Consider the following 14045-nt stretch of genomic DNA (forward strand, 5'->3'; position numbering starts at 1 on the left):
GTGAAATACAAGCAACTTGCAACTTAAGCTTATTTTGAAGCAGACAGCAGAGCCTAGATAGGTTTAGAAACAAGCTCCTGATCCCCTGTGATGGATAAGTAGACGTTAATGATACGAGCTTAGTATTTTCTTTAATTTTTTCGTATAAGAAAGGCCTTTGTTTACAACAGGCCCCTTACCGAAATTATCCAACTTTTATAGTGAACCTTGTGTACCTGTACGTCTAGTGGAGAAACAGTAGGGGAGAGGCAGTGGGACATGTGTTTCCTGAAGCAGTTGGTAAGAGTTTAAAAAACCCAACTGCTGTCTCCTGTATATTATCGTGTTCAGTTTATCTCGTTGCTAAAAGCTGGTTGGTCAAACTTGCCCAACAGCTTGAGTAAATTATGTGTTATATACAGACTCTTGTCAGGTATGCAAGAACTGCTATCTTCAGCATTTTTCATAATGTTGCTTACAAAAAGAATACCTGCAGTGCAGAAAGCAAAAGGCAGCGCTGCTGAAATGATTTTGGTGATGTCGCCTTAACGAAGATTAAAACTGTCCACTTGAAGTAGATTGTACACTAAGAATATGGAAGGTCATCTTACTGAATAAGAAGATATTAAATAGTGTGGGAGGGAAAAATAAGTAATTTGTGAAAGGCACAAATTCTGACTTGAACACTATCTTGAATATGTCAACTTTCAGCTATATTCTGAATTAGCTTGCATTGTCAGATGTGTAGTGATCAAGTCACTGTCTGAACCTGGCTGAAGTAACGGGCTTGTGGTAACTCTGCACCATAGTAATTGTGCTACTCTGATAAGATTGAAGATCTGTTTAAAAATTTTCTGTATCCCAAAATATGAATGAGAAAAGATTAACTGTAGGTAAACCATGTTAATACATGACTGAAAAGAAGGCAAGTACTGTCTTTTAGAACATGGTTCTTCGGAACTTCTTCAGATAGTGTTACTAAAATAGAAGTAGTAATTTGTCTACAGGTGGATTGTTACACAATTATATTAAAGTTCACATGCTGAATTATAGCTGTAGTCTTTAAAGATGCTGTTTGAGTAAATCCTAGAGAACTGCCTGATATAAAGCCATGAATGAGCTACAGTGACAAACTGAGTGTGCCTTGATGATGTTGGTTATGGCCTGAAGTGTGCCATAGCATCTTCCATAGTCTCCTTCTGGAGTGTTCTCTTCTTTCCTTAAATTCTCCCCCAAAGCTTGAAAGATATATGAGAGCCTTAGCTGATTTCTGGCTTGTGTTGAAAATTAACTGAATGAACCTTGCTGGGTTTAGTTTGAAGCAAGAAACCTGCAGAAGATAAAAAAATCTAGCCTAAGAATAGAGGATTTTGGGGGGTAGCTTTTTGATAGGAGTAGCAAGTGCAAAAAGTAGGCTGTTTATGGTGGGCCTAAATTGCTTTCATCACAAGAAAATGTGATGAGGTTGCCTGCAAACTAGAACTGGGCTGTGACTTAAGATGTCTCCTTCAGCTCCCTGTTTCTTGAAGGAGTAATGGTGGGAAGAGGGGGAATAAAGAAAGTGTACGAGTTTCTCCAGGCTACTCAGTCCAGATTGGAGATGTGCTGTAAGGGCACAATCCAGACTAGCAAAATAAAATTGCATTTAAAATTTTAGTCAGTTTGCTCTGTCTAGAGTGGTGTCTCAATCTGAGTACAGAAATCTTCACGTCAGTCCAGAGGGACTGAATGCTTATTTGAAGGAAATTAATGGTGTCTCTTTCTCTTCCTTCTAGATGGATTGAATCTTCTCTGTTGAATGCCTCCGGATTTCCTATTGGATTTCACGTGTGGAAAAATACTTCGATTCAAGCCACTCTGTGGCAGACTGAATTGTGGATCCAGGGTTCCTAAGACTTTAGATCTTGAGGAGGCAACCACTGCTGAATCACGTTAACCTGACATCGCAGCCACAATGGTGCTGTCACAAAGGCAACGAGATGAACTGTAAGGAATCATTATTTTTAATTTTGTGTTGCATTTTCATTAAACTTTAAATATTTAAACTTTTGCTTCTAAATAGATTTTTCGGAATGTTTCTGCTCATATGCTGATCAAGTACCATGTATTGTTGTTTAGATCTCTGTACTCTTACTTTTGATGCAACCACGGGTATTTGATAATAGAATTGTGAAATGGTGAAAATACAATTTCAAAGTTATTAATGGCATAAAAAATGAATTCTTAAATTTGCTATAATTTATTATCCATTTTGTTTTGACTTCAGTCACAAGGTTATAAATGGGTTACAGTAAGCAGCAAGCACATAGCAATATATGCTTCAAACTGATTTGTGAATTCCACTTTTATCTTGAGTAAATTCTGACACTTTTGCTATTTCATTCCTGAATGTAGATAAGGTTCTGATGAGAATGTGCTACATTGTGATTGCAATCTTTCTTTGACTCCTTAAATTGTATTTAAAATGGAGGGTATATTTAAAGGGGAAAAAGAAAAGAAACCAAAACCTAACCAAACAAATAAAAGAATAATTAAAAAAAAAATCACAAAAAAAACCCACCTTAATTCAATTTAAGATACAGAATTCTTTCCAGATTTTAAGGCTAGGAATAGGCTGTCAAGTTCCATGCCTTAGTTTGCTTTCTTTTCTGTAATAAATCATGAAAGAGCGAGTGGTGGGTAGCAATCAGCATGGCAATGTCTTGCATGATACCCAGTTTTGTAAACTTACATGGAGTTTGTGGAGTTTTTTATTCCTTTTAAAAGTATGGAAGTCTCTCTTGTCTGTGGTAAGCTCTCTGTTTTTTTTTTAATACAGCTTCTTCATGTCTCCAGTAATGATTCAACCCCCTTTGTATTAAATATAGTATGCATTTTACTTTTCTGTTTCATATACTTAAATACAGTTGTTTTACTACTTAAAGTAGAGTAGAAGCTATCTTCAAATTTTGGTTTTTACAACTGTTCATCAGAGTTGGAGAAGCTCTGGGGTTTAAACATTCAGGATTGTGATTTTTTTTTTTTTTATTTTATTTTTTGCGATTCTCTGAAGTTTTTTCCTGGCAAAAACTTCAAAGAATACATGTGTTAATGAGGAGATGGAAGTAGTGAACTGTTACAAATGGAAATGGGAAATGACCGGAGACTTAGGATCTACTTTAAGAGGTCTGATGAGGAGGCAGTACTTTGGTTTAGCATATGTTGTTTACAGGGAGAAATTTGAAATTTCTGCTTGAATGCAGAGTTATATTTAGAGTTGAATGTCTGAGGAGAGATTGTATATGTGTAAAAGGCAGGAAAGAAGAATGTGATGGAAGCCACAGGAAGAATTTTCATGTGAAAAGCAAATTCTTTTCAGAATAAAAAGTCATTATTGCTTCTTTCTTCAGCTACCAAAGGGTATTAATTTTCTCTTGAATGCCTTGTGTAGTTGACCTGATTTTTTTAAAGTATCTGTGTATCAGCTTACTTAAATATTGTAGTATGTATATATTTTCTCCCCACCTCCCTGTATATGTATGTATACACACACAGATCCCTTCCCAAGAAAGTAAGTGATAATAAGAAAACAAAACTAGGCTTCCTTCTGGAGGCTGATGAGCTTACTTCTCTTATGCAAACTTTCTTTGTTGTGTAACTTGAAAATACCCATTTGAAGTAAATTTTGAAAATGCAGTGTTTCCTTAGTCTTGTTCTCTTAAAAAGAAGGTGCTGACTGCTTATTGTGAAGCCTTAGAATAATATTGAAACTTTATGAGTAGTTCTAAAACAAATGCATGTTATCTTGAGAGAGAGGTTCCAGACAGATTAATTTGGTAATTGTCTCGTGTCAAAGTGTGGAATATTTTGAAGAATGATGTAAAATTTAAGCACTGTAGATTTTGGTCACAGCCAGTGTCCCTTCCTGTAATCTAACTAGAAGTTATTGTGTCATTCTGAAAAACAAAGCTAAGACTTGTTCTCTTGAACTGAGCATTTTATTCAAGTTTAACTGAAGTAAAATTCTGTGCCCTAAACTGTTCTACCCAAAATAGTTTTCCTTCAAAGATAAAGCAACAACTTTAATACGTAGATGTGGTTGTCGCTTTTCTATATGCTGTGGGTTTTATGTACAATACAGATTGATAAGTATACTCATACTACTCCAATGTTTGATAACTTAAAAGAAAAAAAAGTCCTCTTCACCAAACCTTAAAATAGAAAGTGTATCCTGCTATTGACATTTTGAAGCAAAATCTGTTTGCCAAATGTATTTATAAAATTTGCTTGGGCTTCTAACAAACCTAATAATCCTAGGTGGTGTACTGCATTGAAGACTTAGATGTCTAAACCAATTGTTCTACTCTTATTCAGAGTTGTGGCTGAAGATACTGTTCTTTGTTTTTTTAGAAATCGAGCAATAGCAGATTACCTTCGTTCTAATGGCTATGAAGAGGCATATTCGGTTTTTAAAAAGGAAGCTGAGTTAGATGTGGTGAGTTCAAACAAGATTCTTCGTCTATATCTTAAGTAAAGAGTTTGTAATTTTATGGCATTTGCATCCATTCTGAATATCTATATCTATTATCTACCTATCAGCTCATGTAGTTTTAGAACTGGAGGTGATAAAATCATACAGCTTATTGCCTTGCCGTAAAATAAAAAAATCATTGGATGACTTGGCGATTTCTGAGCAAAACTCTTACCTTTGTCTTCAACTAATGACTTAGGCCTATTTTTATTTTTTTAATTAGCTACCACTAGCTACCACTCATCTATACAATGCTGAGTTTTTCCGGTAATGGCCTTTTAAGGGTCCTAGGACGGCCTAGATACTTAAAGATGAAAGTTGCTAGAAAACAAAGCTAACAAAAGGCAACGTGAATGTATAAGAAAGGTGATAGAAGATGGTATTAAAAAAAAAAAGACATGGCCTTTCACTGGACTCACTCCAGCAACTCCACGTAGGACTAGAGCATCTCATATGGGGACAGGCTGAGTGAGCTGGCACTGTTCAGCCTGGAGAAGAAGAGGCTTAGGAGGATCTAATCGTTGTTTATAAATATCTGATCAGAGGGTGTGAGATGACAGAGCTAGACTCTCCTAAGTGCTGCTAGTGACAGGACAAGAGCCAGTGGGCAGAAATTGAAACACAGGAAACTCTATTTGAACATAATATAAAACTTTTTTTTTGTACTGTGAGAGTGACTGAACACTGGAATAGGTTGCCCAGAGAGGTTGTGGAGTCTCTGACCCTAGAGATATTCAAAACCTCAGTGGACTCAGTCCTAGGCAGTCTGCTCCAGCTGACCTTGCTTTGAGCAGGGAGTTTGGACTTAAAGATCTCAAGAGGTCCTTTCCAACCTGAACTATCCTGTGCTTAATATTCAGAAGAATGTGTTTAATTTAACGCATTTGTTTCCTGCTGTTGTGTCCATCTCCTCCTCCCCTCCCTGTAACTCATTTCCTTAACTGTGCTTATTCTTATCATGGAATTCTGCATAAAAGCATAAACTTTCTGCAATCCAAAATTAGAAAACTGAAGACTCTTCTCTTGTAACCAGACTTGAAATGGTGTAAGACTGTGCAGCTCTGGAGGCTGACTTCACATGGTAATGTTTAAGAAACAAGAAGACAAAACAGAATTGCTTTTGTCCTCTGCTTTATCATACAGAGCAAATGGTGGAAGTCTTTATTTTGTGATTGGAATTGGGTCAGTAGTTTAAATCATTGCCTGAAACTGTTGCACACCAGTTGGTTAACCGTATAGTAGGAGGGCAAGCCTAAATAGTTAATATAAGTTGATCAGCTCTGGTAAGCAACTCTATTTTGTTAGACTGTATGGATGCTAGTGACTTAAGTAATTTCTTACAACTTAATTCTGTTGATTTGCCTTTGTAACAGATGATTCCTGGTATAATTTTTAAACTTGCCACTTATTAGCATATGAGGTGTGTATTTCATCTGAATTTAAGTTTCTCTGGATACAGCTGGATTGAGTAGTAAACTCGTGTGCTGACTTTTGATAAATCCTTGCCTTTTCTCTGTTATAAATCTTGCATCATTCTTTTTCCAAAATGCTTGGATGAAGTTTGACTTAATTCTCCAATCTGCTTCCAGTATCTAATAAATAAGTAGAAATGACAAATTTGAATACCATACTTGTAATTGAAAATCCTAATACCATTCCCTTATCTGCCTTATCTATCAACCTAATTAAGTCTTCTCTTCCCAAAGGTTGAAAAGGCAATCTAAATAGGCTACATGGTCCTGAGGGAAATAGAAAATGCAGTTGCTAGAAGTTCCACATGACTTTCTTGCAAGAAAATCTGAATTGGATGGGGCTATACTAAAATGAAAAAAAAAAAGTTAAAGGCAGGAATTATTTCAGTAAATTGGAAGGATTCAAGTGTAGCTGTACAAAGAGGGATTTCTTTTTTTGTATTGATAATTCCTGCAGATAGCTCCAGCTTTTACAAATGCCCCTGAAGTAGTAGGTTAACATCTGGTCTCTGAGGTAGCCAATCCTCAGAGCTTTTATGGAGTAAGCCATGGTATTGTTATTTTCCCCATGCCTTTGTTATTCTCCATTTAATTTAGTATTATTCTAGTATGAGATTGTAATTTTGTACATAGAAGGAAAGTTTGCAGCATTTAATTACTCTTCTGTGCCTCTGATGTTGTTTGTTTTTCTGTGTTGCTTTTCTTCCTCTTTCTTGTGTTAATAGGTGGGAGGCAAAAAAAGAGAGTAATCCTCTGGCTTTTACAATAACATCAGCTGTTCATTGTTGCTCCTCAGCTATTCCTTAGAGCCCAAAGGAGAAAAATATTTAGCAGAAGAAAATTATTCTTCATTAAAGTTTCATTAGAGTTGCAAAACCAGTGTTGATTTCTCCAGTATATGAGGTGGTGTTCAGTAGGGCAGGTGTAGTAGTCTGCTTTCTGCTTCAGTTACTGGAGATCCAGGGAGAGTGGACTTAAAGCTTGTCTTTGGCAAGGTGGCACAAAATAATGCAGTATTATGGTGGTAATTTGACATTAACTATAACCAAGTTTTAAAAAAAAATCAGAGTTAGTTTGTGCTAATTGGTTTTCAAGTGAGATGGAGTATATGTAACACTACTCTGACAGCTGACTGCCATTTTCAGTGTGCTTTCACGAGAGAAAAGGTGCATTGTGCTAACAAGTAATAGTGCTAGCACGCTCTTAACTCTGAAGATAGGAGTTTGTTAGTTCCTAATGCTCTACTTGGTAGATATGAAAAAGGAGGCTATGTCTGAGAAAAACTAAGTACCAGTTCTATATGTCTTGGTCCTTGCAGTCAGTGCATGCTGTCTGCTGTTGTTTTTTGTAAGAGTTATTTGGGCAGAGGGATGGGGGGAATCCTGTAACAAAATGTGACACAACACACTCAGATGTGCAGAGCACTTAAAAAGCTTTCAAGTAATGAAGATAGAAAACAGCACAGATAACAGTTCAGCCCTAGTTTGGGGATTTTATTTGCAGAATCCAGCATCATTAATCTGTACTGCTGCAGTATTTTGAATTAAAAAATATATTTCAAAATGTTTTCTGTGTATGTAAATTGTAGCTATTAAAAATTAGCTATTAAAATTGTTTAACTAGTAAAACTGATTGTAGTCTTTCTTGAATCCCCCTTTTGTGGTCAAGAGATTTTTATTAAAATGAGCTGTTTATGTTGCCTTTGAAACACTTCTGCAGGCTTTAGAACTAGAATTTATTAATTTATTGAAATGCTTTTCCTCAGAATGAAGAGTTAGATAAGAAGTATGCTGGTCTTCTGGAAAAAAAATGGACATCTGTTATAAGATTACAAAAGAAGGTAAGTAGAGATCTGATGGATTTACTTGTATAGAAAGTTATGACTGAAAGCAAACATTCGTCACTGAACAGAATGTTACATATTTTCCTTGTCAGACAAATGCAGGGTTTAGAAAATGATGCCTCAGAGATTAATTTTGTGGACTTGAGTCAGGAAAACTATGTTGTAGAAAATGTTTTGTCTTATCTTGGTGCTAGCAGAGACATCCTCTCAGTTTCTTCATAAAAATTTCTTGACTTCAGTTTATGGACTGCATGTGCAGTTTCTGAAGCTGGAAAGGAAAAGAGGTGCCTTAAGGCAGTTTGTGAGTGGAAAGATTGAATAGCTGTCTCCAGAAGGCTTGACTGGTTTAGAAAGGTAAAAACCTGTGCTGCCAGTTGTCTTTGGCCATTACGTTAAAGGGAAGAAACCATTAACTCCAGTGCATTAGCGCAAGTGATTCTACTGCAAGTGGACAGTACAAAACTCTTTTTAGTAATGCTTCAATGGATCTAGAGTATATTAAAAGCAAAAAAAAAAAAAAAAAAATCAAATCTGCGTGCTAACAATAAAGACCTATCTATTGTGAAAGTTAATATATCTAAGGTTTTATTACACCTTCAGTTTCTCTGCTGTTGGCTAACATGCATGCCATCTCAGGGATACAAAAAATTATTGCAGTAGTAGATTTCCTTTTTGTTAACACAACCTCCTTCAATAGTTTGTCAAAATAGTAGCTCAAACATATTTGTACAGTATTTGAGTGAATGTGATTTTGTAGAACTTTTTTTTCCCATCAAAATATTTGGGAACTTGGAGAAGAATAAATGATTAATGATTAAATTATTAAAGAATAAAGGATAAATGATTAATTTAGGTTTGATTTTTAGAAATACCAACACTATTGAATGTTGGTAATCGGTTTGGATCCATGCAATCTGCTTTACTGTGGGTTTGGGAGCCAATTGGTATTTGGATTATTAATGAGTGAAGGTGAATTAGATCTTGTATAAAACTAGAAATGAGTGGTCTCTTTAAAATTCATAAACTTAGGTAATGGAATTAGAATCGAAGCTGAATGAAGCTAAGGAAGAATTTACATCAGGTGGACCTCTTGGTCAGAAACGAGACCCTAAAGAGTGGATTCCTCGTCCTCCAGAGAAGTATGCATTGAGTGGACATAGGAGTCCTGTCACTCGAGTGATTTTCCATCCCGTTTTCAGTGTTATGGTCTCTGCTTCAGAGGATGCCACAATAAAGGTATGTGTTTGCTACAGAAAATTAAATTAAGCAAGTCAGAGGATGTGTAATATGTAACATCAGTACTTCAAGCTGGACGTGCATTGTACTGATGGAAGATTTTTTCAGATTATGCTTTAGCTTCAGTAGGGACAGATCTTTCAAGTATGATGTCCTGTGTAATCTACAAATTCTAGTTTTATGCTGGTCCAGTTAATATCTTCAGGAGTATTTTACTACCCTTTGACTTAAGGTAGAAATAATTAAGCTAATGTGGATTAAGAGACTGGAGAAATAGATAAAGGATCGGTGGGGGGAGAATGTATTTTGACTGCTCAGTAGAGAAGGAATGGCATAGTGTGTAGAGTAGTGACGTGATGAAGAGGAGGAAGACAGTTGCCTCAAGTCATCTGAAGTTATTTTTAAAGCTGAGTTAAAGTGGTTATGCAGCTGTATTCTTAACTGAAAATTAGTTCTTCCCATTTATTCTGAATGGGACATGAAAGTCCCATGAAGTCCCTGTGACTTCCAGTAACTTTAAATAGTCTTCATAGGCCTTTATTGCAATAATGTACAGTGGCATGAAGAGATTTGTTGTAGTGAGCAAGTAGTTTCTCATTTTAGCATCCAATAAAGACATGATTGTGCATTTTGTTGTTGTTTGAATATCACAATTTAAGGGAATTACCCCAATAAAGGATACTTGTCATTGTTCTCTTCCACACTGGTTTGAAAACTGTTTGGAAAAGGTGCTGCTCTGAAAAATGTTGAGTAGCATATAAAGCAATGTGCTTAAAAATGCAAATTGTTCTAATAGTGGCTACCTGTTGGAGAAGATTAAAATAAAAAGTGTCAGCTAGATCTAGTTCATTAAAAGCTTTAACCTGTTCTTGTTTCTGCAGCAGACTTGAACATAGAGGACTGGTGTTTTTTCTTAAAGCAGATAGGGCCAGCTGAAACCATGACAGCTCTGTGTTTGTTACATGTTATAGAGGACCCTAATTAGCTTTGGTTTTGCTCCCTCTTATGGATACACTGGATGAATTTCCTTATTTTTGAAGTCAGGCTGTGTAGCTTAATTTGACTGTTGTATTCCCAATGATTGCAATCTATCGGGATGATGGATTCTTTTTGTTGTTGGGTGTTTTTTGGTGGTGGGGTTTTTTTGTTTGGTTTTTTTTTAGGATATAATTTAAAATTAAATGTCTAATTTTTTGTGCTTGAGAGACACAATAAAATCTGTTGGAGCCTGTTTTGTTTCAGAGGCTTTTGTTTGCTGTTAGGTGATAGAAGACTGACTTAATTAGGAGGTGAGAATGGGGACTTCATGCTGTCTTGCAGTTATTAACTGCAAATGTTTATTTAATCTCTGACAAATTCTGTAATCTACTAATGTGTGCATGTCAAACTCTTCAGAGTGGTTTGGATTATCATCCCTAAATCAATGCATTCTCAATATTGCTCTTTAGAATGCAGAATATTTGGTATTAGGTTCTGAAGCAGCAAGTAAATTCTGAAGCCATAGTAAAGCTTGGGAAAGGGGCTGGTGGAGGATTGTTAAAGATGATGCTTTCTCCACCAACTGAAAATGGGCTGTATTGCTGGAGTTAGGGTACTAGCATAGAAAGGGATGGAGAAAAACAATCTGTACAAAGTGGATTTGTTCTGTCCAATGCTTTCTAAATTGATCCTCTTTTATTTTTAAGGATATTGGGTGTTAAGACTTTTAAATACAATGGAACTTATTTTCCTGCTGTGGTTATAATGCTTTGTTAGCTGAAAAACAGTTTTCAAGATGCATGAATTCAGTTAATTTATAAGTAACAAAATCATCTAAAAATAATGCTTATTTTTCTATATTGTTAGGCTTTTTAGGGCTGTCTTTGTCCCTTGCTCAATTAATTATTGAATAAGGTGCCAGACTGGCCTGCAGAGTGCAAATATAAGGCTGGAGAATACAAAGAGTAATAGGTTGCTGTTAACGGATTTTCTGTTCACTTGTCAGGTGTGGGATTATGAGACGGGAGACTTTGAACGAACCCTTAAGGGGCATACAGACTCTGTGCAAGATATTTCCTTTGACCACACTGGCAAACTATTGGCCTCCTGTTCTGCTGATATGACCATTAAGCTATGGGATTTCCAGGGCTTTGAATGCATCAGAACTATGCATGGTAAGGTATAAAGGGAATTGTTTTAGCAGTCTGTAAAGTGAAGAGATTTTTTTTTTTTTAATCCAGGAAAACTGCTGATGTTGAAAGGGGTTATAAACCAGAGTATTGTCCAAAAGAAAGAGGGGGGATATTTTGATGCTTTCAGTGCTCTGTAAATAAGGTATATGTTTAGTGTCTATGGAATGGAATAGCATCTCAGATCTGCTATGCATGATGCTGTGGGAAGCACCCCATAATGATATTGAAATGACATGGCAGTTAGAGGTGTTTAGTGCTAAAAATTAAATGCTTACTAGACAATAAAACTGTGCCTTCAAATCGGTAAAAAATACCTTCTTCACCTCTCTATTTCCCTGATGTACCGCTTCAGGAAGGAAGCAATTAGTGTGAAAGGTGTTCTGTACATACTGTGCAGTCTTCTGCTTTCATATTTGTCTGATTTCAAATGAACATGCCCTTTGCATTAGGCTCGGAAGCCATAGGAAGAAATAGGAAAGTAAACCAACCACAACTATAAGATTCTAATATTGACAGCAACTATTTATTTTATAGTGTCGATGTAAAAACATTTTTATACTGCTGCTTCTGTTGCTTTTAATAACTTCTTATAGAGGTGGTGAGTAGGAATAGAGAATGTTTGAGACGAAAATAAACACACAAACATATATACCAAAGAAAACAGAAAGGTGTTGACTTTTGTGCTTACAGTTCTTTAAACACTACAGAATGCTATTGTAGAGGAAGAACAGATGCTGCATCTGGCTGATAGCAAGAAAATAAAGTAGTGCTACAGGGGAGGTTTTTTGGCCTTTAAAGATTTCTATATGAACACACATGCCGTATTTTTATGAACTGGATGTTGTAACATGAGCATGGGTGAGCTAGCTTCACGTGTGTTGCCAGTTACATCTCTTCAACTCAATTTCAAGTAAAAAGGGATAAATAGTCTTTTCAGTGAGGAGCTGTAAAGTACCATACTTGCGCTGAAATTAGTATTCTCTAATGCTTCAGATACTTGATCACTGGTGTGATTGCTTTTTAGTAGGAGTTCACCAAGGGCTCTAAGTTCTTAGTGGAAAAAATGGAAGTGAAATTTGTGAAATTGTACATCCTAGATACGTGGCTTGCAAGATGCAATGTGGCTGCCAATACAAGAAAAAAAGCAACTTAGTGAACTTACTGGCTACAACTTTTTGGAAAAAAAGAACTTCAGATCTCCAGATGAAAGGAAGCAAGCTGTTTAATGCCTCTAATCTGTTGAGAAATTATATATACTCTAAACTGCTGATCTCAGAAGATTCATTTCTAATCCCAACAATTTAAGTAGGGGCAATTGCAGAGCTTAAAGTAAGACAAGTGCATGAATGATATGAAACCGTTATAGTCAAGCTTCTACAGTGGACTTGTCAAAAAAACCCTACCCAATAGCTTGTTCTTGGTAATACTAAGATTTCAAAATGGTTAATTCTATGTTTGCCACTTTGAGAAGCTTAAGTTCTAATTTTTTTGTAATAATGGAAATGAATAGTCTTTACAGAGTGTGTTATCTCCCTTTATATTTATATCCCATTGCTTGTGGGATGAGTAAAGTCAAGAGCTGAAACCACATACGCAAGGTCATAAGGAGTCTGTGTTAAGAAAATGATCTGGATGGTTTTTCCTGACTCAGCATTGATCGTCTTCCTCTCAGGTCTCTCAACAGTAATAGAAGTTGCTGTCATGTATACAGTTGGTTCTTACTTGGTTCTTGAATCAATGCAGTACAGTGTTTTAATAAAACCTAATATCAGATATCTGGAATCATTCAGTCTTTCAGCATTAAGCTTCTGCAATGAGGTTTGGCATGCCTCTCACTGAAGACCTGTTTTCCTTTTTAAAGATCAGCATAGTGCATCAGCATACTGTAATTGGACCTAACTGATAATTTTAAAGACAGTCACTGTAGCAGCTCTCTCTTCTAAACTACCAGCTTTTGTAACTGTGTAGATGTGTTGCTTGCAGTGGTGAGTGTCTGATTTTTAAAACATCTTAAAGAAATTTTTGAAACAATTTTAAAGGATGCTCAGTGTCTGGACTGTTCCGTAAAACATGCACTACTGCTGTAGCTACTTGTCCAAGACAAATGAATAGCAAGTCCTGTGTGCTCTGTAAAAACTATTACAGTACCACTTAATAAAGGTTTTATTTTGTTTTTAGGTCATGATCATAACGTTTCTTCAGTAGCCATCATGCCCAATGGAGATCATATAGTTTCTGCCTCAAGGGATAAAACTATCAAAATGTGGGAAGTCCAAACAGGGTAAGTGCACCTCTGGCTAAACATCAGCCCCTAAGCAAAACAACCATAAGCCACTATTTATAGGAAATGGGACACATAAATCTGGAATGTCAGTAAACATTATTTGAATTGAGGTATGACATAGTGCCCTTTAGAGTAATTCACTTAAGGATTCTGCCTTAAATCATTAAGCACAGGGGTTTAGGTTTTAGTACCGACTAATTAAAACTAACTGGCTTTATCTTTCTGGGTGCTATGAGGCTAGAAAACTGTAACTCAGGACCAGGTCGGAATATAAATTCAGTGGTTAACCACAATCTGTTACCTTTCTTGACACAGATCAAGGTGTCTCCTTTGCTTTTGGTTTGGGGTTTTTTTGGGGGGGCGGTGTTGTTGGTTTTGCAAGTGGTTTTGTCTTATTGTTTAATTCATCAATGCTATAAGTTTTAGGTGGAGGCTATCTGAATGACCTGTAGATCTCTATTTGTTCTTAAAATACCTATTTAATGCAAGCTGTCATGTCAACTTCATTTTTTTCCCCCAAGCTTCCTGCTTTCTACCTTAACAAAGATTT

At 36.1% G+C, this 14045-nt stretch overlaps 1 protein-coding gene across 2 annotated transcripts in view; it reads left to right on the top strand.

The window, feature by feature from the left end:
• PAFAH1B1 (platelet activating factor acetylhydrolase 1b regulatory subunit 1) overlaps positions 1-14045 on the top strand; it is a 37730-nt gene that overhangs the window by 15772 nt on the left and 7913 nt on the right. For both annotated transcript variants that reach the window (XM_075033101.1, XM_075033102.1), the window contains exons 2-7: positions 1755-1965; positions 4369-4453; positions 7727-7801; positions 8834-9040; positions 11025-11193; positions 13390-13492. In XM_075033101.1, the coding sequence (XP_074889202.1) occupies positions 1934-1965; positions 4369-4453; positions 7727-7801; positions 8834-9040; positions 11025-11193; positions 13390-13492 (671 nt within the window). In that variant the 5' untranslated portion in view covers positions 1755-1933. The remainder of the gene's footprint in view (positions 1-1754; positions 1966-4368; positions 4454-7726; positions 7802-8833; positions 9041-11024; positions 11194-13389; positions 13493-14045) is intronic.

The sequence above is a fragment of the Buteo buteo genome, chromosome 7 (genome assembly GCF_964188355.1).
Source record: "Buteo buteo chromosome 7, bButBut1.hap1.1, whole genome shotgun sequence".
In the NCBI taxonomy this organism is placed as follows: Eukaryota; Metazoa; Chordata; class Aves; order Accipitriformes; family Accipitridae; genus Buteo; species Buteo buteo.